Source organism: Phaenicophaeus curvirostris, chromosome 5, assembly GCF_032191515.1.
Source record: "Phaenicophaeus curvirostris isolate KB17595 chromosome 5, BPBGC_Pcur_1.0, whole genome shotgun sequence".
Taxonomy (NCBI): Eukaryota; Metazoa; Chordata; class Aves; order Cuculiformes; family Cuculidae; genus Phaenicophaeus; species Phaenicophaeus curvirostris.
Window position 1 is genome coordinate 9,162,176 of NC_091396.1, and position 24,138 is coordinate 9,186,313.

The 24,138-nt window shown below is 41.2% G+C and overlaps 1 protein-coding gene across 1 annotated transcript; it reads left to right on the forward strand.

Moving 5' to 3' along the window:
* Positions 1–6,805: 6,805 nt before the first annotated feature.
* PRRG4 (proline rich and Gla domain 4) lies at positions 6,806–13,275 on the forward strand. The gene is made up of 5 exons (XM_069856996.1): positions 6,806–6,987; positions 10,034–10,197; positions 11,461–11,509; positions 12,146–12,281; positions 12,955–13,275. The coding sequence occupies exons 1-5, from the start codon at positions 6,882–6,884 to the stop codon at positions 13,181–13,183; spliced, it is 684 nt and encodes a 227-aa protein (XP_069713097.1). The 5' UTR covers positions 6,806–6,881; the 3' UTR covers positions 13,184–13,275.
* The last annotated feature ends 10,863 nt before the right edge of the window (positions 13,276–24,138 follow it).

Consider the following 24,138-nt stretch of genomic DNA (forward strand, 5'->3'; position numbering starts at 1 on the left):
TGCATTAATGCATGTCAGAAGCCTGCATCGCTGCCGCAGCTGACCAAAATTAAAGCACAGCCAAAGGGGCCGATTTGGTGTTACATTACTTCACCTACAAACAATTGAACAGCTCAGTTTTGTTAGAAAATGATATATTTTCGAGACACGTTTTATACAGCTTTGTTTTGCATACTTTGATAATGGATTCTTTGCAAGAACACTCAGAATTATAAATGAAAGCAGAGCTGCAGGAGTAAGATGAAAGGCCAGAGAGCTCCCTCTGGTGTGAACAAGAAATAATTGAAGTCCAAGATATCGATTATACAGAGAAATGTGTTACTGAGACAAAAAAAAAAAAAAAGAAAGAAAAAAAAGATGCAAAATAAATAGTAAAGGAGCTAAATATTAACCCCAGATCTTAGAAAGCTGAGATGAGGTTGAAACATCAAGGCTTTTGCTCTGTTAGAAGCAAACAGTACCCTAGAATCACAGGGCAATATAGGTTGGAAGAGACCTCTGCAGGCTGGTCATCTGGTCCAGTCCCCCCACCAACAGCCAGTGGCCCAGCCCATGTCCAAGGGGCTTTTGGATATCTCCAAGGATGGAGACTGCACAGCCTTCCTGGGCAACCTGTGCCAGCTACCCTCACGGTAAGAGGACGTTTCCTTACGTTCAGGAGGTACTGCCTGTGTCTCGGTTCGTGCCCATTACCCCTTGTCCTGTCACTGGGCACCCCTGAAGAAAGCCTGGCTCCATCAGCTTTACGTCCTCCCTTCAAATAAATATTTGTGCACATCCATGAGATTCACACACACATACCGAGGCCAAAATTTTTTGTTCTCGCCTAAGGACCTTAAATACGAAAACTAAACAGGATGATTTTGTTAGTCAAAAAGAATCTCACTAAAACAAGACAAAATTGTATCAAGGAAGCAGATTTTTATCACGGCGCTAGACAGTTTTGACATGAATTTCTTTACCTTGAGTATATTTGAGAGGACATTGTTTTAAAAAGCTAATTTATATTGACAGTTTTGCACAGGTCATTTGTGGAATCCTCACATCAGCACACGTCCGCATAAGCCTCACAACACACTGGTCCTTCCAATGACAAAAACGTTCGGCCTTATTAAACTTGCTGCATCTAAAAATATTTTGAGCAACTGACAATGCAGAATTTTAATCCTATTAGATGAGCAGCATTCCTGATGCCTTCAGTGGGAGCTGACAGCACTCACCATCCGGGAGCACCAGGGCTGTTACTGAAATCAGAGTGGGTGTTTGCTTCCCCATCAGCACATGTCCTTTCGCTTTCAAAATCTGAATACAGAGATGAGCGTGCATGAAATTCAGCCCTGAAAGGCTTTAATTGACCCCCTGTAAGCATTTTTTATTGAATAACTTTCCCATAAGGACTGACTAAAACAAACTTTGTTAGTTGGATGTATGGTTACTTTTGTTATTTATGTGCTATTACAAGTGGATACCATTATTTCTGAGCAGTAAAAACTATCTCAACAGCTTAGTGGTTGATAACTAAATATTCTAATTAGGTGCAGGCCTTCTCCTCAAAGATCTTTAGGAAAAAAAATATCCCTCATTGTGAAATTTAACAACTGACATTGATCTACAAACCTGTCCTTGAAATCCTGGTTATTTTGCTATGAAAAAACTCATTTCATGGTTTTTTTCTGGTGCCAGCACGGTTTTTAATTAGAAAAATCACTACAGCTCCCCTTAAAGAAGTAAACAATAATGTCAGCAGAATTTAATCAGCTAAATTCAACCTCTCAATTCCAAAGAATCTCATGACCAACACACTTGAAATACTTCATCACGTCTTGTGGGGACAAACTGGGAGGTTAACTAAAAACAGTATTATGTGTATCAGAAATTTAAGTGTATTTAAAATAAACTTAACATTTCTATTGTAGCACTATTACAATAGCAATCTTGATTCCAAGTAAAGATTTAATTGACAACAGTTTGTCAAACAACATAATATTATTTATCATGTCTTTTCTTTGAGCAACCAATATAGCTGGGAAACCCAGCATTTATTCCTTCAGGAAGGTGTAAGGGACACCGAGGGGTACCTAAGAAAGTAATTGTCTTTACCAGGTATGGCCTGGTCTAAAATAAACCCTCCCCACAGTATCTGCTATGTGGAAAAGGACAACGGGATTATCTGAGATTCTGATACGATTCACTCATTTGAGATGCTTGTTGCTGAATCTGGTAATGAAGGCCCTTTGACATTAACGTACAAAGCCAATCAATCTAAGTTATGAAAGTTATGAAACTGAACACAGGATTCGAGGAGCGGTCTCACCAGTGCCGAGTACGGAGGGAGAATAACCTCCCTGGACCTGCCGGTCACGCCGTATCTTGGCTTGTATCAGAAACAGCGTGACCAGCAGGTCCAGGGAGGTTATTCTCCCTCCATACTCGGCACTGGTGAGACCGCTCCTCGAATCCTGTGTTCAGTTCTGGGCCCCTCACCACAAGAAGGATGTTGAGGCTCTGGAACGAGTCCAGAGAAGAGCAAAGAAGCTGGTGAAGGGGCTGGAGAACAGGCCTTATGAGGAGCGGCTGAGAGAGCTGGGGGTGTTTAGCCTGGAGAAGAGGAGGCTGAGGGGAGACCTCATTGCTCTCTACAACTACCTGAAAGGAGGTTGTAGAGAGGAGGGTGCTGGCCTCTTCTCCCAAGTGACAGGGGACAGGACAAGAGGAAATGGCCTCAAGCTCCGCCAGGGGCGATTTAGGCTGGACATTAGGAAAAAAAATTTCACAGAAAGGGTCATTGGGCACTGGAACAGGCTGCCCAGGGAGGTGGTTGATTCACCTTCCCTGGAGGTGTTTAAGGCACGGGTGGACAAGGTGCTGAGGGGCATGGTTTAGTGTTTGATAGGAATGGTTGGACTCAATGATCTGGTGGGTCTCTTCCAACCTGGTTATTCTATGATTCTGTGATTCCCTTTGGTGAAAAAGCATTATCTCGAAATCAGGCTAGCTGGACAGAAGTTTCGTTAACAAATACGAGAACTTCAAGGGACAAATTTATAACATACGATTCAGGATTCTAACATTTTAATATTTCCTTATGTAATGAGTAGCGTGAACTGTGTACACTGCTGTCATCTTTACACCTGCGTCCGTAATGCTGCTTTAAACAGCAAACTTCAGTCTTTGGTTTGGGGCAGCAAAATTCACCTACGGTTCTGAAACAGGGGTGGCTCCTCCCTTGGGAATAATGGGGTCAATCCGCACCCAATGGGGCATGAGAATAAACTCGCTGAGTCCATCTTTGTTGTTGGACTTTGTTGTAAGGATGCATAAAACAAGAAATGCTTACCACGTTAGCACAAGAAGGAACTAGAGGAGTCACGTAGACTTGTTACAGCTTTTGCCGTTTGTTGGTAAAGATTAACATATAAACCTGTTAGAGTTTTCACACATCTGTGTGCCTGTATATAGCCCTCCTTGAGGATTTCAGACAGTCCTCCAGATCCCAGAGATGGGCACGTGGGAATGCAGGCTGAGCTCAGAGAGAGGCACGTAGGAGAAAGTGAGTCTTTTCCAAGGTGAGGACCACCCTCTCCTGTTTTCTGGTGTATAACAACTTAATCTTTTATTGTTACCTCTCAGTAATAAATAACGCATACTGTTTATGTTTTGCATGGTATGATTTTGAAAAATCTCCACTACAGCCATGCACACACAGACAGAAGACACAAATTTTCTGCCAAGATCCACACAGGGAAAAACATTTGAGTAACCACCAGCAAGTGTTAAAGATCTGAGGGCCTTTCCTGCCAGAGTTCCACTGCATTACTCGTCAACCTTCAGAGCAGGGGTGATGCCCAGCCAAGAGTTCAGATGGGGCTGATCTGTTTCCCAGTCCACACCTGCAGGGCTGGGCACAAGGGTCACTCTTGCGAGGACAGCGAGCTCCACCTCCACTCCCCAGATGACACACATCAGCAACTCTAAAATGTTTTTCCTTCTCTCTTAATAACAATACGCAGTGGTGGCATAACACAATGGAGATTTACCTGTTGCTTGTACAATAGAAGTTCCTTATACGAAGCTGTTGTTATGACACATAAAAAGTTTCCACATAGGCGTGCAGGTATTTTACTTACACTTAAACGCACCGCAGGGTTCCCGTGCACTCATCCCCTTGCACTGTGGCTCTCAGCTATTCCGCTGGCTGACACCATTCTGGGAGGCAGCAAGAACTCAGAGGCGCACAGGAGGAAGCTCTAAGGTGCTTAATGAAGTAATGGCAGTTTCTCCTGTTTTCCAGTATGTAGCAAGTAAGTATTCTCAAGTCCTTAGCATTATCTAGATAATAAACAGCCTAAACTGCTCTGCTCTTTTCTTACACAATATTGTTACCCTCACTGTGTTACAGGCACACACACAGTCACATCACAAAACTTTCTGTTAAGATCTCCACCAGCTAAAAAAAGCATTAGAGCCACCCCTGCTTCTAAGTTACATATTCATCCAGCACCTCTTAACCCTGGTGTGTTTATGTCATAAGGTAAATATTAATATTTAACTACAGTTATCATACCTCCAAACAGTTCTCCTTATTTCATGCATCAGAAGTTTCTGTTTTTCCCTGGGGAATATCTGATCAGTTCCCCCAGTATTATCCAATACCTTCATTCCACTCTTTCCCGCTTCCTTATATACAAGCACTTAAATAAATAATGCAATCCAGAGTCGCCAGAGGAGCTGTGCTAACAGAGATACAGATCATACCCAGTCCCTGGGTCTCCTGGTAGCAAAATCATTCTACTTGTGTGTCTCAAGAGTTTATTTCATGTGTAATTTTTAACCCAACCCATCAAAAATTCTCCCAATATGTAATATTACCAGCACACAGCAAAATTCATTCTCAGCCTTACCTTTTATAAGGCTTTCCAAGTGCCACTTCTTGTCCTCACTAAACACCACACGTGGTTTGGGGAAATACTATTAAAGCAAACGTGAAGCACTTAAGCGCTTCTCTCTTGGCCCTTGGAGGAGCCAAACCAGCCACAGGTCGATGTGCTTGAACCCAGCTTCCATCCAGGCTGGGAAGGAGAGCGAAGGAGACCCCAGGGCAGTGGAGACCAGGGAAGCACATTTGCCTCTCTCCAGCCTTTAAGCTTAAGATTTACGTTAAGACTTATTTAAAAAAACCTCAATAAACCCATCAGTGTTATTTTCACTTGTGCAAAATAACACCCTGGTCCCTTCCCCCTGTGGTTGGCTGCCCAGCTAGAAAAGCTTGGTGGAGGCAAAACACTCCCGTTTGCTGGTAGATGAAGAATTAGGTGCGGGTGAGCAGCCAGCGAGCAGGTGGCAGGCAGGGAGGCCCTTCAGCGGGCACCCAGCGGCTTTACTTTAGGGGAGTAAAAACCCAAACCAGGCTTTCAGCCTAGCGATTAACCCGGGGGAAGGGGCAGGGGGAGCGCAAAGCCAGGTTGAACGGCGAAAAGCGTTGAGAAAAGACGAAAGGACGGCCACCTCGACCTGGCGAGGACCGCGGCGGGGAGCTGGGGAGAACGAGCAGGTTTCTGGAGTGGAAGCGCCTCGGCTCCGCCCGCTGCCCCGGGGCAGCCCGGGCGGGGGCGGCTCAGGCGCAGCGCCGAACCTCCGCCGCGCCCTTTCCAGGAAGCACCGGGGCTGCAGGAGGGGCAGGAGCGGAGGAGCAGGGGCGGGAGCGGCCGGAGCAGCAGCAGGAGCAGCAGGAGCCCCGCGGGACGCTGCCCCGCCGGCCGCTCTGCGCGCGCAGGTAAGGGACGCGCGGGGCCAAGTGGGACGCGGCTCCTCTTCCCCCACATCGAGCCCCTCGTCCCCCCGCTCTCTCTGCCCGGTCCCTTCGCTCTCGCTCTCTTTCTCTGCTCGGGTCGGGGGTCCCGGTGACGCCCCCGGTGCCCTCGGGTGGTCGCCGCGGGCGGCGATCGTGTTCATCTCGGGGCTGGGCGTCTCTCTCGGAAGAATTCAGGTCTCGTTTCATTCTTATCGCCTACAGTCAGGCCGGGCAGGGGAGTGCGGGCTCTCCTCTGGGCGTGGGGAGGCTGCCGGCGGCTGTCGCCGGGCTGAGTGGTTTCCGTACGGCCGTTGCCGTCGGGGAGCTCTCGCATCCCTGCCCGGGGCTCCCGAGCGAACCCGCAGCGCCTCGGCTGCGATCCGTGCCCGCTGCTTTGCCGGCTGCCCCGGGAGAGGAGGGATGCGCCCCCCTCCCCGCGAGGCATCGCCGGGCACGGGCGCCGTTGTGCAACCGAACCCCAGCACGCAGGACCAGTTTGGGTCCCGGTCTCCCTTCCAGGGATCCACGCGGCGCAGCTGCGTGTAGGTGCAGGTATTCGGGTTGCGTTAGGTGACTGCACTGACGGGTGTTCCTCCCCTCCCGAAATTTTTGACAGGCGGAGAGAGTTGGGGTGGTTCAGCCTGGGGAGGAGGAGGCTCCGAGAAGACCTTAAACAGCTTCCAGCACCTGAAGGGGCTACGGGAAAGCTGGGGACGGGCTGTTTACAAAGGCTCGTAGCGATAGGGCATGGGGCAATGGGCATAAACGAGAGGGGCAGATTTAGACTAGATATAAGGAAGAATTTCTTCACCATGAGAGCAGTGAGGCGCTGGCACAGGTTGCCCAGGGAAGCTGTCGCTGCCCCATCCCTGGAGGTGTTTAAGGCCAGGTTGGATGGGGCTTTGGGCAGCCTGATCCAGTAAGAGGTGTCCCTGCCCGTGGTAGGGGGTTGGAACTGGATGATCTTTAAGGTCCCTTCCAACCCAAACTATCCTATGATTCATTAAGGGCTCATTAGTGACACTTCAGGAGATTGCATCGTCACTTCTCATTTAACCCAGGTTGGTTTCTGTCTGACAGATACCACACCATGTTTGCCGCCTTGGTCCTGCTGTGTCAACTGCCTGGGATGGTGTTTGCGTTTCCTCACTGCAGAGGGAGATTAGATAACTTGAAGCAACCTGAACGGAAAGACGGTAACTTATTTATTAATGTGATTTTATGTTTTCCAAAATAAAACCATACCTAACTTCGCTTCAGTTGAAAAATCCTTTTATGTATGTAACTGTTTGGGGTTTTTTTTAAACAGAATTTTTTTAAAAAATAAGCTTGTTTATGGCTAATAGGAATGGTTGGACTCGATGATTTGGTGGGTCTTCTCCAACCTGGTGATTCTGTGATTCTAATTTTAGAATATTTTAATATCTTTTGCTTAAAGGATTGATAATTGACTTGGGTGTCAATAATAATTATTTATTAGATCCAGTAGTAAGTGCAGATTGGGACAGCTGAGCTTTCTCTAGGAATATTGTCATCGATGTAACCAGAATCCTCTCAGTAACATCAAAATTCCAATAGTCTGGGATCTGTATTAACACAGCTTCGGTACAACTTGAGCACATCACAGTTTTACTTGTAGACCTAAAATTGTTTTGTATTTGAAAAGGTATATTTCCTTGGCTTTTGAGATTGATGTTTTTTCTCAATGCCAGATTGAGATTACACCACCCTGAAAGATAAACATAGTGCTGCTACTGCAGCAGAGGGAGGGAAGTGAAGAGAAATTGAGGTAAAAACAAATGAACTTGCCCAAAAGGACTCAAGCATCACCATGCTAAGCTGTGTGATGCATAAAATTTAAGCATCAAGGCTTCAAAAAGGCATTTGTAATTTAGCTGTCCAGTCTCCTCAGTGGATAAGGAGTGTTGGAACCTTAAGACAGATTTTAAAACGTCATCACATTGAGCAAAAGGCTCCTTCAGGGCAGTGTTTTGAGCAGAAAACCTGGCTAGCAGAAAATGCTCGAGACAGGTTATTCATTAAAATCCATCCATATTGCTCTGGGGCATAAAACGTCAGGCTGCCAGGTTGCCTCTTTCCTGTGAGTTCATGGTACAGAACCCTCGCCTGACAACAGGCCCAGATCACTCCTCCTTTAAAGACTGAGTTGGAAAGAGAGGGGTCCAACTCTTTATCCAGTAACTTAGTAAGGTGAAGAGCTGCCCAGAGTTCAGGGTACCTGCATGGAGAGGTGACCCCTTCAGCATCTTCCTAACATTTTTTTATCAGCAGTTACTTTATTCAGCACATTTACATGGATGCATTTTTAATTAAATGCTAGGCATCCTAGAATGGGATTTACCATTTTGTTGAGCCACGGCCTGAGGACTGCAGGACTGCATTCATTTCTCTCACATATAGGAGAGAATTCAAATCCATGTTTCATTCTTCACTTACTTACCAGCTTGTAGGCAATTCCTGCTGGAATGGAGATCAGTGCACTTTGACCATGTCCTGCAAAGTGAAAATAATGGATAAAGATTCTTCAAAAAGGAAAAGGAGCATATACCACTGGGAATTAGGGCTCCTAGGCTCTAGGCAGCTTGCTTATGCATTCCACGTTAATTAAAATGCATCAATTATTTTACCTAAGTTAATTCGGAAGTATAGCAAATACTATTTCCATCGTAAGGAATGAAATGGTTCTGAGCAAAACTGAAGATCTCTGTTTCAGAAGATTGAAGTTATTCTCACAATTTGCACTCAGCTAAGATATTGACAATATTTTTTTCCATTTAATTCTTTTTCCCTTCCCACTGTGGGTGTGGGGGTTTTGTTTTTGTATTAGTCCTTCCCTCTGGTTACCCTTAGATATAGACTTCCTTGCAATTACTTTAGAATAACAGATTTCCCTTCCTATGCAAACGTGTGCCCACGTGTGGCTCCTTCAATATATACTGTAATGGAACATAAATTATATAAATATATGCTGTACTATTCCTTCAATATACTATAATATTAAAGACATAAACAATGAATATGCAAATTACACTGCAGTTTTCTTAGTTTTCAGAGAGCAAGCTATGTTGAGATACCATTGCAAGATCTAACAGTAACTATTAGGGTAAAAATTCCTGAATGATGTGATAATCTAGCCAAACAAGCTAACAAGAACACAGAGTTAATTTGTAGCTGAATAATGTTATTCTGAACCTCATCTCCTTTTTTAGCTGTCTGGCTTTGTATGTAACAATGCTGTTTCTGCATTACAGTTGCAAAACTAATCCTCTAGTCATTTCGCTTAACCAAATACTCTGAATTTCTTTTGAGTATAGATTAGGCTTTCACTGAAAACCAAGCCAGAAAACTAGTTCTGTCATATAAAGATTTTCTTTTTTTTTAAAGAAGCTGTAGCAAGAGCAAGCTAAAACTTGACTGTGGAAAAACGCCTGGTGAGAAAATGCATTCCTGTATTCCAAAGCTTTCACTAACTCTTCTGGAATCTCCCCTTGCAACTTAGTCCATGAGGCCTCATGGAGCCTGTAATAAGCACAAAAGCAGAGAAGAACTAAATGTCTTCAGAAGTGCCTGTTGTCAGTAAAATGCCTATCAGGGACTAATTTAAAACAAATAAACTTGAAAATATGCCAGTCTTTCCTCCCACAATTGTTAAAAGAAAAAAATGTTAAATGAATAGGACTCTGCTGCCATGACATAAAATCCAAATTCCATAAACGAAGCCTGGAATTCACAGATACCAGAATATTGATAAATGAGGATTCTTTAGAACAAAGACTTTTTTTCCTTCTTTTTTTCCCTTCTTGCTTCCTTCCTCCAGTAGGTCAGTGTCTTGCTGGGTTTGGCTCTGACTGAATTCATGGAACTATTACTTTGCTCTTAAGAGCTCCAGTAAATAACTGATGCCCACATCCTGGACGGGGTAACATCAGAACTCGAACAAGAACTGTCACAAGAATCAAATTTTCTTGGCCAGGACAGGGAATAGCCAAAATGCTTTATGAGAAAGGAAAATATGTTTATCTTATGTTGAGTTAGAAAAGTTAGCTGCAAAGATAATATTTGAGGAGGAGACCTTGATGTTTCATTTTCCTGTATGTGGTTGGGAGACCCTAGGGGAAGACATGATTTCAATGTGCCTCTTTAGGAAATTAAACATTCCTTTAAAATACCAAATATAGTTTTCCTAACTTATTTTAAATCTACTTAATTTCTTTTTATTAGTGTTCACATCAGAAAAGGAGGCCAATTCATTCATTGGACGACACCTTCTGAATAACAGATTCGATTTTGAAGCATTCACAGCAGATAATCTGGAAAGAGAATGCTTTGAAGAGCTGTGCAGTTATGAAGAAGCAAGAGAAGTATTTGAAGACCCTGTTAAAACGGTAACTGTTCAAACTGAAGTTAATGTATTGAAGGAGGTTATTGACTAAATCATTGTTGTATATAAATACTGTAGGCCTTCTGAAAACAGCACTTGTAAAAAGATGATTGCTTATTTTGCTGTAAGAGCAGAGGCCTGATTACGTGGAGTTATTGCTCTCAATACACAGTGAAAATATCTGAATAGGTACTGTTGCCCTAAGGACTTTAGATATGGACTCCAATTCTGTAAACAAATACAAGTGAAACTTCAGAAGGACGGCTTGTGGATATACCTGTATGTGTTTTCAGAAACTCATTGGGTTTTTTAGTAACTTCTCAACATCCAATTTGAACGTGTTCCACGTGCTGTATGTATTAATTGCTTGATCGTGTCCTTGTGTCATGCGAAACAAGTGTTTTAGAAGAGAGGAATATAAGCAAATCTACAGTCTAGCTATTGCTGTATATTCCTAGAGCATTATTTTCTAAATCACTAGTTACATACAACTTGGGAGAAAACTGGTATAAAAAAAAAGAGAAAAATACACAAGAAACTTTTCAGCCCAATAATGGAACATGATGATTGTCTGAAAATTGACTCTTGCTGCACGCAGCAAGAATCTCTTTGTGATTCTAGGTGTCCTCTGCACTAACCAGCAAAAAGAGCAAGGAACATACTCCTGTTCTGAAGGCGGAAATGTTTGCCATTGCTAGCATTTTCCTAAGAAAAAGCCGAGTATGTTAAATTGGAATCTTGATGGAGTCTTTTGCTGGGTAGCAAAACTAGAAATTACAGCTAAACACATTTAATGCATAATAATCATGCAACGTAAAGGTTTTTCTCTTAAATAAATCCCATTATGTCTCCTAGCTGATACCAATTCAAATACTGCTCATACAAATGTCTGATTATTAAGAACTTGACTTTGCCTCATTAATACTCTTATGTAGGGATTTACAAAGATTAATTGTAAGCGCTTTTTAGTGTCAGAATATATGCTAACTTGCACAGTGATCGGGCAGAAATATGAGGTAGCATTACAAAGTTAAATGCACATTTCTTTTTCAACAGCTGGCATTTTCTTCTTTGTAAAATTGTAATTTTTATGCAAACTAAAATGTATGAGAAAAATACGGTGGGATAAATAAGAGCAAATCCTTCAGTGAGAGTTGCTTCTGTTTATGCCATTGTTAATTTTTGCCCACAGTACCATATTAAAAAAATTGTCAATAAGCCTGCCAATTATGTATCTCCTATAACTGATCCTTTGTGGTTTTTATAGATGGAGTTTTGGAAAGAATATTCAACTAAAGGGCCTAAAATAAAAATAGGTAAGTCATCTTTTTATTCTTTACTTATATTGCAGTATGTTATGTTTGTAATAATAGTATGCTCTTAAAAATACACTGTGCACTCAGTTAGCAAAACCAGAATTGATCTTTTTACTGAAATTCACTGTGAACTGTGCAAGTATATTGCATTATCTGATACAATAACACATACTCACTGAAGCGTCTTACTCGCAGTGGGATCCATTATAAGTTTGTAGATAAAGCCAATATGAAATTTGTTTTCTATTTCTTTGGTTTATTACACAATCGGTAAACTTTGCAGTAATTCTGTGGCTGCTTTCTATGGTTTGGTTGTTTGCTGCCTGTCCTGCTCACCCCCCCAGTATGTTTAATAGTTATTGTAACACTGATTCAGGTTCAGGAGGCATTAAAAGACAGACTTCTCAACAGTTCGATGTACAGCAAAGGGAGTACCTACTCACTTCTGCTTTAAGCTGAGTGTGAATGATAGTGTTGGGTTCTGTTGCACAGATATTGTGGCTTCTCACAGCAAGATAGACATTTGTGGGAAGGAGTTGCCTTAAAGCACAGTAAAATTAGTATTTCATAGTGTATACAGTATCCTGTGAAAATGGAAAGAGCACAGAATGACAATAACCAATGTTTTATCTTCAGGTGATGAGACACTACAAAAGATTAATGTTACAGGACTTCTCATCAGTCTAGTTGCTGCTGGAGTACTGTTAGTTATAATTGTACTGCTTATCTTCTACTGCTGCAAAAATAGATGCAAATCAAGGCAACCACCAGGGTAAGGAATGTTACTGCTTAAAAAAAACCCAAACACCAGAACAAACTCTTGCTTGAGAGCAGAATTTAAAAATCACAGAGGGTTGGTCTAACTGTATTCTCAGAGAATCCAATGGGAGTTCTAGTTCTTTCTTACTTTCCTGGAGAGAAAGTTGGGAGTCCACTAGCAGTAGTGATGCTGAAGTTAGTAACACAAAACCATGAAACAACACTTGCATGGCTCATGTACCTTTGTGTGGGTTTGTGTGTGTTCTTGATTCCAAAATATCCTTACTAAAAGCATGGAATCATTTTAATACATTGAGGCCCACAAGTCAAAGTGTAATTTGTTCTGTGTATGTGGTCTACCCCAGATGTGAGATGAAGTACATTGGAAGAAGTGCTTCTGTATCAATTCTCCAGCCCTGCTTGTTCCTTCATCCTTCATTTAAAGGGGAAAGGAACACAAGAGGATTCTGTACTTCCTCTTCCCTTCAAATTTCACATTACTGAGCTATTCTTACCCTGTGGTTTGGCTTCAGGTCTTTCTGAGCATTGAAGGCAAGTGTTTTTTGATGGGTGGCTTGTTAGGTTTTGGTGGTTTTTTTTGTGTGGTCATTTGGTTTGCTTTTTGGGGTTTCTTTTTGCCCTGTAAAACAGAAGCTGCCACTTATAATGCTGTTATCTTTGTTTAGGTACTTGGATTATGTACGAAGTAGAAGACGCAATTCCTCCAACATCCTCAGAAGGCATGAAGAGTTTTCTTTACACCCGCTTCCCCTCAGAACTGACGATTCAGGACTACCAACGTATGAGCAAGCAGTTACTGCAAACGGACAACATGATGTGCCACCACCCCCTTATCCAGGGCCACCAAAAGGGGCATGGATGTTTAGGAAGTCTATGTCACTCCCTGCCTCTTAGTCACAAACCTCCTTCTGGGCAGAGGGGGATTACTGACGCATAACATACTTTTTTAAAAAGTGTGTGCTACCTTGCATATTGCAAGACAGTTTGGGAAACATCTTTAGCACAACTAGAAGCAAGTGAAAATCCCATTTGGGTAAAGAGGTGAGCTGTTGCAAAGGCTCCAGGACTATTCTTTGCACAAGAGTACATCTCATACTGCCACCCTCTTCCATGTACACTTTGAGGCATCTCATTGTACTATTGATGTTTCATTAATAGTTTAATTTTGTTTTTCTTTAGAAGGAACAGTATTTTAATTGGTTTTATTAACACTACCATTTTTGTGACTATTAATAACTTTAAACCATTGCACAAAGTCTGCTTTATTGTTTGAGATATTCACTTAATTGCTGCATGAATTTTCTATTCATTCTAGTAATAGATTTGAATCTGAAAATTATTTCCTGGTTTGATCTTTAAGTGTATATGTGTTACTGCTTCTGAATTACACTGGTGTTTTAGACATTGTTGGTTAACGCACAGCTCTATCTGTTGTATTTTTGTGATTATAATTTTGGATTAAAAGGAACCATTAATTATACAGCACATTACCCATTCAGACAATGGATAGTTCTATCAAATGGTTTTGATATTCACTTTGACCTGGTATTTAGCACTGAGCAAGTACTTTGGGTTGGGTGATGTTAAGCAGATAGCTAGAGATGTGTCCCTTGTAAAAGGTACCCAGGTTTCATAGATATAAGTTTTTAAGCTGCAAGAGAAACATGATGTTGGAAAAGACATTTAGCTTATGGAATCACAGGGCAAACTACCCCACAGAAGCACTTTGCAGAAGTATGTATTTGCCTTATTGGGATGACAAAATAAGACCTTTAGTAGGATGAAGCATCATATTTGATAAATAACCAGTATCCACAAAGCGACTGTCAATAATTTCAGGGAGTTACTGGTTAACTGTATCAACACAATTTCTGTATCTCCCCTTGTAGCCACCCTTAACTGTACAACTTATTAAAATATCAAGGAGGTTTTGTCCCTTGATGTACAACCTGGCTGACATCAGTGGACATAGGACTCTCTTCTTATTCCTAAAGCTCCAGTCTAGTCTATTCCTAAAGCTCTAGTCTATGACTAGTCATAAACCTCTTTGGAGGTTTTTTCTTGTTGGGAGCACACCCTTGTTGTCATAGCTGCAATTCACTTTTGCCCCACTTGTAAAAGCATTTTGAAGTTCTTGGAGGTTACCGTTCTATAAGACTGAAATAAATTATTTGTGTGGCATCACCGCTGATAACCAAAGTACAGAGTTATGACGAAGCTGTGGAATCATAAGCTTGCAAAAAAATTTCTCCCACATTTCCTTGTCATTTAGCTAACAATTTTTAAGATTCATTAATATGCAGCTCAAGCTCTAGAGCACTCTCTTTTTCTAGATTTGTCCTAGGACTCAAAAAATGACTAATTTAATGGGACTGACATAAGCACTTTCCAGGAGAGGAACTTCATAGGGTTGGTGAGAATCCAGAGATTCTTTACTGTTACTATAGCGATGTATGCATCTGGCAAAGTCATCTTTTCAATAAACTACAGAAATTGTATGGAAACCTATTTAATCACTTGAATTTTTATTCTTCCACTATTCCTACAAATCATTTGCAAATGATTCCACGCACTGCAAGCAAAAATATTGACCTTCATCATTAACAAAAAAAAACTTAAGATGGTGTAACTGTTTTCAGTATCATCAGTGCTGTTGCTCTGGGCAGTAAAACACTATAAATTTACTCAAAGAATCTTCATGTTAGACCTTGAAGATACTAAAAGCATGCAATGACTGACATTCAAATACTGGTTGCATGTAACATAATTTACAAGATACATTCTGCTTATCATAAATAAGGAGCAAAGTTCAGTGGAACGTAAGGTAAATTTACTTCTCACTGTAAAGGGAGAAAATTCCCTTGAATGGCAATTTGGGTCGAATTTGGTTTTCTTCTTTCATACATTGACATCTGGCCCAAGACACTCTTACCCTTGTATCTTGTCTCTTTTTAGACCTTACGATTCCATAGGATTAGCAGAGGAAAAATCAACAAGAGGCAGACTATGGTGATGGCTTGTGTATTCAGAAGTGTTGCCACATTTCCAAATTTTACAGTTTCCTTTGAAAATGCAGATGCTACTAAAATATGGAAAGCAGCAAACGTAAAGTATCCTTAGATGGGATGAGAAGTAGGAGGTAGTTTTTGAGGAGCAAAGCAGCAGCAGGTCTTATCTGGTTTTTCTACAGATGTAAATCATCGATGTTTTGACTTCCAGTCTGTCTTTCAAGGGCCAATAAGAAAGGCAGTGGATTTTAAGTGAATTAAAAGAGATACAGTATAACAGTTGAAAACAGAAGTGTCCCAACAAAACACTGGGAAAAATTACATAGCACTTTTATTGTTTCAGAACAGGTTCGAACGTGTCACACTGTGCGCTGCTAGCCCTTGCCTTGAACAATTTTCAAAAAAGTTGCTTCCAAGAAGTTGCCCTTCCAGCATTATAGGAGCTTACAGCATGCAACATTTTATACATCAGGACAGTTTATTAGCTAGAGCAAGTAGCTAAGGGTAAGAGAAGTGGGCTCTGGCTCTGTCAACCAAAAAACAAATAACCTGTTTTTTTCTTCAGTGAAATAAGAAAGCCTACTATCTGATTAATCAAATCTTCTGATGAATGCAAGCAGTATGTGGTTGTGGGGTTTTTTGGGGAGGGAGGAGGAAGGGAGATCGTTGGGAGTTTATTGTGAATTCATTAGAAGAGCAAAACCAAAGTACCAAACAGAAGCGCACTTCCTTACCACAGTTCATGAAAATGTGACTCGTGAAGGATTTTATTCTGATCCTATAAAAGCCTATGGCAAGCTTTTTATTGGCTTCAGCTGAACTGGGACTGGAGACACAAATGAAAAAACTGATCACTTCAGGTAATATAAAATATAATGCCCTGCCAAATTATTTACCACAATGCTGTTGCCAAACCTGATTTAGAGCATTCTATTGTTCTAATGATACCCACTCTTACTAACTAGAATGTTTGAGGCTGATCTGCCCTCAAAAAGCATATTTGAAATTTGGAAGGCATAGCAAAACTCCTTGTCTTTCCTCAGATTACCAGCTGTGAATAAATCGCATTAATCACCAGAAGGTTATTAGCCACACTGTTTGAATCCTTTGATCGGCAGTATGAGTTCATTTAAGTCTTATAAAAACAAACAAACAAAAAACCAACACACTTTTCCCTACAGTATTATCTGCCGACAAAAGTTTTATTGCTGCTATTCTCACTTGTTCCGTGTGCTGCAGAGAACAGGAAGGAAAGATGGCTTTAAACTTGGGGTTTCAAACACTTTAAGCTTGCTCTTTCTATACTGTAAATGTCTTTCAACTAATTCCTATCACACACAAATTTATCTATCAGTTCCACAGTCAAGAACTTGGATGTATTTTCCTCTCAAAAATTTTAAGTACACCTTCACAAATACCCTGCTTTTTATTCAGGTGGTAACTTTCAACCGTTGCCAGACATTTCTGAACTGTGAAAACAGTTCTTGTTTCCTGAATCTTTTGAACATATTTCTTTCTACTCAGCTTTTGAATGCATTTGTCACTACTTATGTTTTCATTCTAACTTTGAAGTTAAGTGCTGTCATCTTATTAGCAAGAGGGTAGCAACGTTTCAAACTCTGCTAGTCTCTATTATTTTGCAAAACAATTTTCAAATAAGCACTTATGCTGGTTAATTATGCAGAAAGAGAAAATGCTAACTCAGCCCATGTTAAAAGTTCAAAATCCTCTGACAACCCCGTTGATTTTTAAGTGAAGTTTGTAACAGCATACAGTGTTCTTCATGCCCTACACCACCAATCATCAGGGGGAAAGGATCATGGTTTGTTTTCTTTTAACATGGGCTATTTCCACTCTGGACAGAAGCTTCCTAGTTCACTGCTTTAGTTCACTCAAGCATCTGAGGTTTTGAACCATGAACTGCAGTCACTGAAGATGAACTTTTAAAGACAAACCAGCCAGCGGAATCAGGCATTGTACCCTTCCATCTTCCTTGACTTTCACCAGACCTTTGGTAAGAAGATTTAACACAATAATGTGGCCAAAAAAGATTACACCAGTGAGGACCAGAACAGGCACAAAAAAGGCCACACGGGGAACAGAACTTCCTTGAAGGGAATAGTGATTTCAAACTGAAGTAAGGGTACAAGTCGTGGGATGAGAACAAACCTCTGCAGAGAGGCAGGAGGGATAGTTGAGGGCAGCTAGATAAAGGAAATACTACAGTACAGCAAATTACACTAAATTATGCCACTCTTGGTTAGCCCACTGGAAGACAACAGTCAGATTTGTGCTTTTTCTTCCATCCGCACAAAACAAGCTGAGTTAGCTGGTTAAAACTCCCCAAAGAATACAAGAATCTCCTCCTACATTTTAATATCCAATTAAGCTTTTTAATTGGTCAACTGAACTTAGACTTGGCATAAAGCTGGTGGGGTATAGAGACTTCAATCTCATTAGAAGTCTTGGGAAAAGTTCTGCGGAAAAATCTCTTATTTCATTTGGTTACAATATTAGGACTATACAGTTCACAACTACAAAAAAGAGCAGCTTGTATCTACTGGATTTCAACAATTCTGAAAACTATGTGGAGGCTGAGCAAATTTACATCATCCTGACATCACTTTTTTAAAAAAAGCTAGCCAAAACTCAGATTAATATGATTTCCCATCTACCTTTTAATCTTTATGTCCATTTAATAGAAAGCCAGTCCATTCACTTTGAAAAGTCAAAAACAATTACTGCAAATCTGCCCTGACTAATTTGGCTAAATACTGCAATGTCAGCAACAGACCAGCTCCAGCTGTGAACAGCAGCACATCCCACAATGTGCCCACAAGGGAAGCACCAGCATCTACTTCCATTAGTGTTCAAACCACAATTCAGTTTGCTGTCGAACCCTATAGGAGCAACCTCATCTAATTTTTCACTAGGTGTACACAATTCCTCTATTTTGCCACACATGCATAATTATCTTTTACATAACTTCACATTGTCAACCGCAATTGCTTATGTGGAAATTAATGGAACAAGAGCAAGTGTATTTTGGCTATTTTTGATGCAGTAAATTTTGTCTGTGCTCAAAATGCATAAAACTATGCTAACTACTTTTGTTTTACATTTAACTTTTAATTTCCTTCTGTTCTTTTCTTATTGTCCTACCTATAATTTGCTCTTGAACATTTTTTTCCTTCTCAAATGCCTTTTTCTGTGTCTATTCATAACCTGCTGTTGCACACACTCACCCGTTTGCTGCTTCTTATTTAGGTTTTTTTTTTTTCCTCAACATGGTTCCCAAGCACTTGGTTCCCTCGCATTCTCTGAAAAACACTCTTCTTGCACAGCTTTCCTAGTCTCTTCACAGAGACAGCAAGGCCTTTAGCTCCTCTTTCCCCTTCTGCTTCTGAGTCCTCAGGGCTCTTTACACAGCACCCAGACTAAAGAAACACCAAAAGAGCAGGGGCCATCAGACACAGGCATCGTGCTGCCTAAGTTCTGGGAGCCTCTAGAAGCTCACACAACAAAGACAACAGCCAGACTTCAAAGGATTGGGGGAAAATATTTCAGTCTAGAAACTGGTACAATGAAATGCAAATTTTGAAAAGGCCTTATAACAGGTTTTATATTTCTGGTGCAGTGCCTAGTCCATTTAGGAAATAAGAAACACCTGCAATCACTCAAGTTGTTCAAGCAGCTTCAGTTTAACTTTTCTAAAATCAGTAGCTACTAACTAAACGTCAAATACTTAAGCATCCAGTATTTAATGTTAAATTCCAAGTACAGATATGATACAAAGGAAAATACTTTGTAAGAGTTGAAATAAAATACTCCCTATTAAAACTATGAGTTTGTTCAAGCGCAAAGGTTTTATTTAAGTTTTCTTTTACTTATGTGTTACCCACTTGCCTTCTGCTAGTTCTGGTGCACTAGAATCCCTCTTGAATCATCCAACAAATCCATCTTAAATCATCCAACAAAAATGTAGTCAGCTTTCTTGTGAGTGGGTGAGTTGGATCAGCACAAGTGCCAGTGATTCCACCTTGGAAGGTGTGTGACCACATGACCAGAAGGAGGACTGGTGAAGTGAAGAAAATAAGGCCTCCAATCTCACTGCCACAGCGACCTTCCTACTTCCTCAGTCACCTCTTGTCATGTCAGAAGTGCTGTGGTTTAGTAGATCAACTTTAGTTTAGTAGAATGAATTCTGAAGATTTTGCTTAATTTGTTTGTACATACACTTAAGCTCTTTATCAAGTCAATGCAGACTTGTGCATGTAAAGCAATGCCAAGAGAAAATGTGCTGTAAGGTTCCAAGATCAAGTGTGTTCTCTGAAAGGCAACAGTTTCTTCCCTATTTACACATTTCTAAATGTCTAGCTTTATGTTTAAGGAGGTCATGTGCCAAATTAAATGCAAAATCTGATCTGTTAAGCAACTGCAACTTTCTGCTTTGCTCAGAATCACAATTGCAACCAAAAAAAAAAAAATGTGGTCAGTGATTAATAATAGGCCTAACCAAGCCTCATGTCATCACGGCACCATAGCTGAACTACTTACTAATTGTTGCTTGTGAAGGCACCACAGCCTGGCAGCCCATAAACCAAGGTGCTGCATCCACCACCTCTAAGTAGATTCTTGCTGTCCATCAGTGTTCAATAGAGAAAGACACTGCACACAAATGTTATTTGGTGGTCTTTTTAGAATTTGTTAGTAAACCAGGACTCAAAATAAAGTACTACTATGAACTGAAATACAATCTTTTTTGTCTACTTTCAACAATCAATTTGTAATCTCGGATTTGCAGCCTTAACTGCACGCTGGGCCTTTAATATCTTCCATCAACAACAGCTGAAGCTGCTGATCCAGCATGTGCAACTGACAACTCTTTCAGAAGTCTTTTCAGCCCATCAAAATCCACCCTGAAGCATAGTAAAAATTTTGATGCAAAATCAACAGTTTACAGATTTGGCTTTTTGGCATTTCAATATGAAGGCAGAGCCAGGACAAGACCAAAACTAGGCATCACAGGGATCACGTTTTATGGAAAGGCGAAGGACAGCAGCAGTGCCCTCTGTGGAAGAGGAGGGCATACAGGGCTAGAATGACATTGGAAATGCCTTGTAGAGCCAGGTCTGTTGTACCTGCAGGGAAAAGGATGCCAAAAGCACAGGCAGCAACTGCTGGCACTATGAAGAATCACCCCATTCAGTAACACCTGCCCCTGCACACACATGGACCCTCAGTGGTGTTATCCTGGTATTTAACATCTGCGGCACTGTTAAAACCGTAACGTACCATGGAGCCTTCTGCCTGTCCAGTCTTTACATGTACAACATACTCAATCACACTCAACTCAAAAACTGGCTGACATGGGTAATAATAATAGCACAGTAAGCAACACAGAACCTACAAAATAAATCAGTTACAAATAAATAAACCAATGCCAAGACCGAACTGGAGCATCATTCTGTCCCTAGACTTGTGGTTGATATATTGGTTTCAGTTATGATTAATCACATATACTGCTGTTTATGTTAAAACTAGATCTCAAAAAGCAATATTACATTAAATTAAATTATTTAAAAAGAAAGACGAAACCAGGGAAACTTCCCTAAGGGGCAGCGTATATTAGCTAGCACAGTTCAGCAACAGAGCTGGATTGCTTCTGGCTGAACTGGCATCTGTGCAGAGAAGCCCGTTACAGGGGTATATCCTCAAGCACTCCTAGACTCCAAAGATTTCTAAACCAAATACACCACAGGTAAAGTCAACACCTCATCATCAAAAGTTCCCTGCTTTTGCCTGTCATCTCCTTTCCCTTTCCAGCAGCCTCTGGCTGCACCACCACCACCACAGCTTGCCCTGAGCAAGCGCTCATTTGACGCAAAGCAAGCTGACTCAGCTCAGTGAAATTACAGAAAAATTACGTCTGGCAAAAAAAAAAAGTAAATGTTCCTTTGCCAGTGAAGTGAATCTACTGTTCACCTTGTGGCCAGAGTGCATCCCTCGGAGCAGGAGGGTGGAGCAGGGGAGGTGGAAGGGGGGAAAGCACGGCCTTACCCTTTGGTTGTCAGCAAGCAGCTGAGGCAGCCCAGGCCTCCTGCCACACCAGCCACATCTGGAGGCAGCAGCCCATGCTGCAGCTTTGAAGATCACTCCTCGGACCTTAGGCAGACGATTCCCATTAAAGCATTACCTTAAGCACTTAGATCTGTCTCCTAACCATCACACGACATTTTTGACTCTATAAAGGACTTGTTACGTTATTTTTCCAGGCAGAGACCATTCATCTAGGGAAAGAACTGAGCAACAAAAATTCATTACTGTCCCAGGCTGGTATGCTGCACATATTGCTGTAATTTAGATTTTCCTCTTAAGTAGAGTGACAAGTTGTATTAGCTTATGTTTCAGCAAAATATATTATATCAAATCCTTGACTTGAGAAATAACCACATACAATGTCATTGCTGCCTATGGACACTCAGTCATGAGCTACAGTTTGGAAGGTGTTAAACTCCACCAAAGCTCAGTTCCTAAATGGCAAGTAATTGCTGCATTTGAAATTAAAACTTTCTTTACTAACAGAAGAACCAAATATTTTCAATATTCAGAATCACGAACATGTCTAATATGACTTCTATATACACATCTGAATTTGTACACTTTAATCTACACATTAAAATAATTTACACAATTAACAGGATCCATGGGGATTTTTTCTAACGCTGACATCTTTCAGAAAAGCTGTTTATCACAGACACCATAATATTATAAAAGCACACTTTGAAAAGACTGTTTTGTTGTGGTACAGAAGTGTTACAAAATACCTTTTGGTTACAAAAAGATACAACTTGAGGGTAGCTTTCCCAGGCAGAGAATGAAAACAAGCAGCAGGGTTCAGTTTAATGGGAAAACTGCTGAAGTCTCACTGGCCAATCTTGGGACAAGTAGATTTATCTCGTACGCAGGTAATGCGAACTACTGCATAAACTAACTTTATCTGGTGATTATGAACATTAGCAATAAAGTTGTCCGTCTACTCTGCCACTGTTAAAATAAGAGAAATTCAACTTCACAGCAGTGCTCATAACTTCTGTGTCACTCAACTTCACTATTTGATTACAAGAAAGAGGATATACTCCAACAATGCTCAGAGAAACACTGTATCTGTGGTATGTCCACAATTATTCATTTAGCGTTCTAAACTAAGTAATTGTGTGTCTCTTTCCCTGCCTGTATATCTGGCCTGTCACTTGTTGTTTGTGATTTCTCTTAGAGTATCATTTTACAGCCACATATCTAACAGTATTAACACACACACTCACCGTTTCCTTTAGGGAAATACCCCGTAATGAAAATACACAACATTACAGTTCTCTTTAAAGTTCGTGTTGCCATTACTTGAGAAAAATCAAACAAAACACTAGCAGTTTTACGATTTATTAATACATCGTTGCAAATTTGTGGCAAGAAACTTAAGGCAGCTCCACACCAGGGCTCTCGCTCCAGATAAACACTAAAGCTAGGTGGAAAAGACATTTCGTATCACTTACGTCCACGTATCGCCCTTCCCTCAGGTCCACTTGAGGGAAACAATGAACTGTAAGTGTGATATTATAATGGAGATTAGCGGAGATCCTGCAGGGAAATAAAAGCCGTAGGTCCTCCCCCGCTGGAAATGCTACTTTCAATAGTATTACCAGCATAAGTGCTTCATCATTAGCATAAAACTGGAGTAATTTTCTGTCATCAGGTCTCGTTCATATGTAAAACAGTAACCCCGGTGTTTCCCAGGGAAAGACGAGTCTCCCACCCCCCACGTACTCTCCTCCAGCTGCAAGCAATACAGGTGCTAACTTATGCAAACACAAGGAAAACTCACTCTGCTGGTTTCTGGCTTTAGTAAGCTTCTTTTCTTCTTCTCCCTCCTCCCACTGCCCTGGCCTCTGGGTGACTTCGCTCAGTTTCGTCGGTGCTGATGACTTTCACACTTACTTTTCCCTCCTGATCCAAGGCTGCTTTTCTTCCTATATTTGGCTTTGCTGCTTGTTGAAACTACACATGAAAAAAGCAGAACCTCAGCTTTTCCTCCTAAAGTCTCCCACTTTCCTGCTTTCTCATTTAAGAGACCACTCCACCTTTTCATTCTTTTGTTGTTGTTTTTTTAGCAACTAATCTGTTTGGCTGCAGTCAAGTTTCTAAACTCCGCGCTTCACTACAAAATTTATTTCATTCTGTGGTTCGGTATTGCCCGGAGTACTACAAACTGAATCTTCAAAAGACTGACTTACTCATTAGCATACACCTTCTTCTTCTGAGCAATGCCTTCAGGTGCAGCAACCTTCTGCTTCACGTGCCTATTCCTCACCTTTCCCTCTAAGGCACATTCCTCCTACTCCTCTCAGCCGCAGTACTTCCAACCTGCAGGGAAAACAAGACACCACAGCTCTCCCACAGTCGCCCTGCTCAACACAGAGCTCCCCTTTGCTCCTACCCTGCTCTGCACAGCTGTTGCCCATTTCCCTTGTACTTTGTTTTAACAAGCAGGCAGCCAAAGATATAGGAATTTACTGTCTGTGCACCAGGTGGCTTAGATTGCTCTAAATACTTAAATATTCTGTCTGTTCCACTTATGGCCTATTTAGACTCCAGACTTGAAATGACTTATTGGTAGGGAATGTCCAAATCTTTTGGAAAACTCTATTTAAATATGTATTAGAGGCTTTTAGCTTGCAAAAAGGAAAAAAAAACCAAAAACAAAACAAAACCAAAACACCCATGCACCTAGAGTACTGCATTCAGTTTTGGTCCCCACTATAAAAAAAAAAGATGTGGACAGGC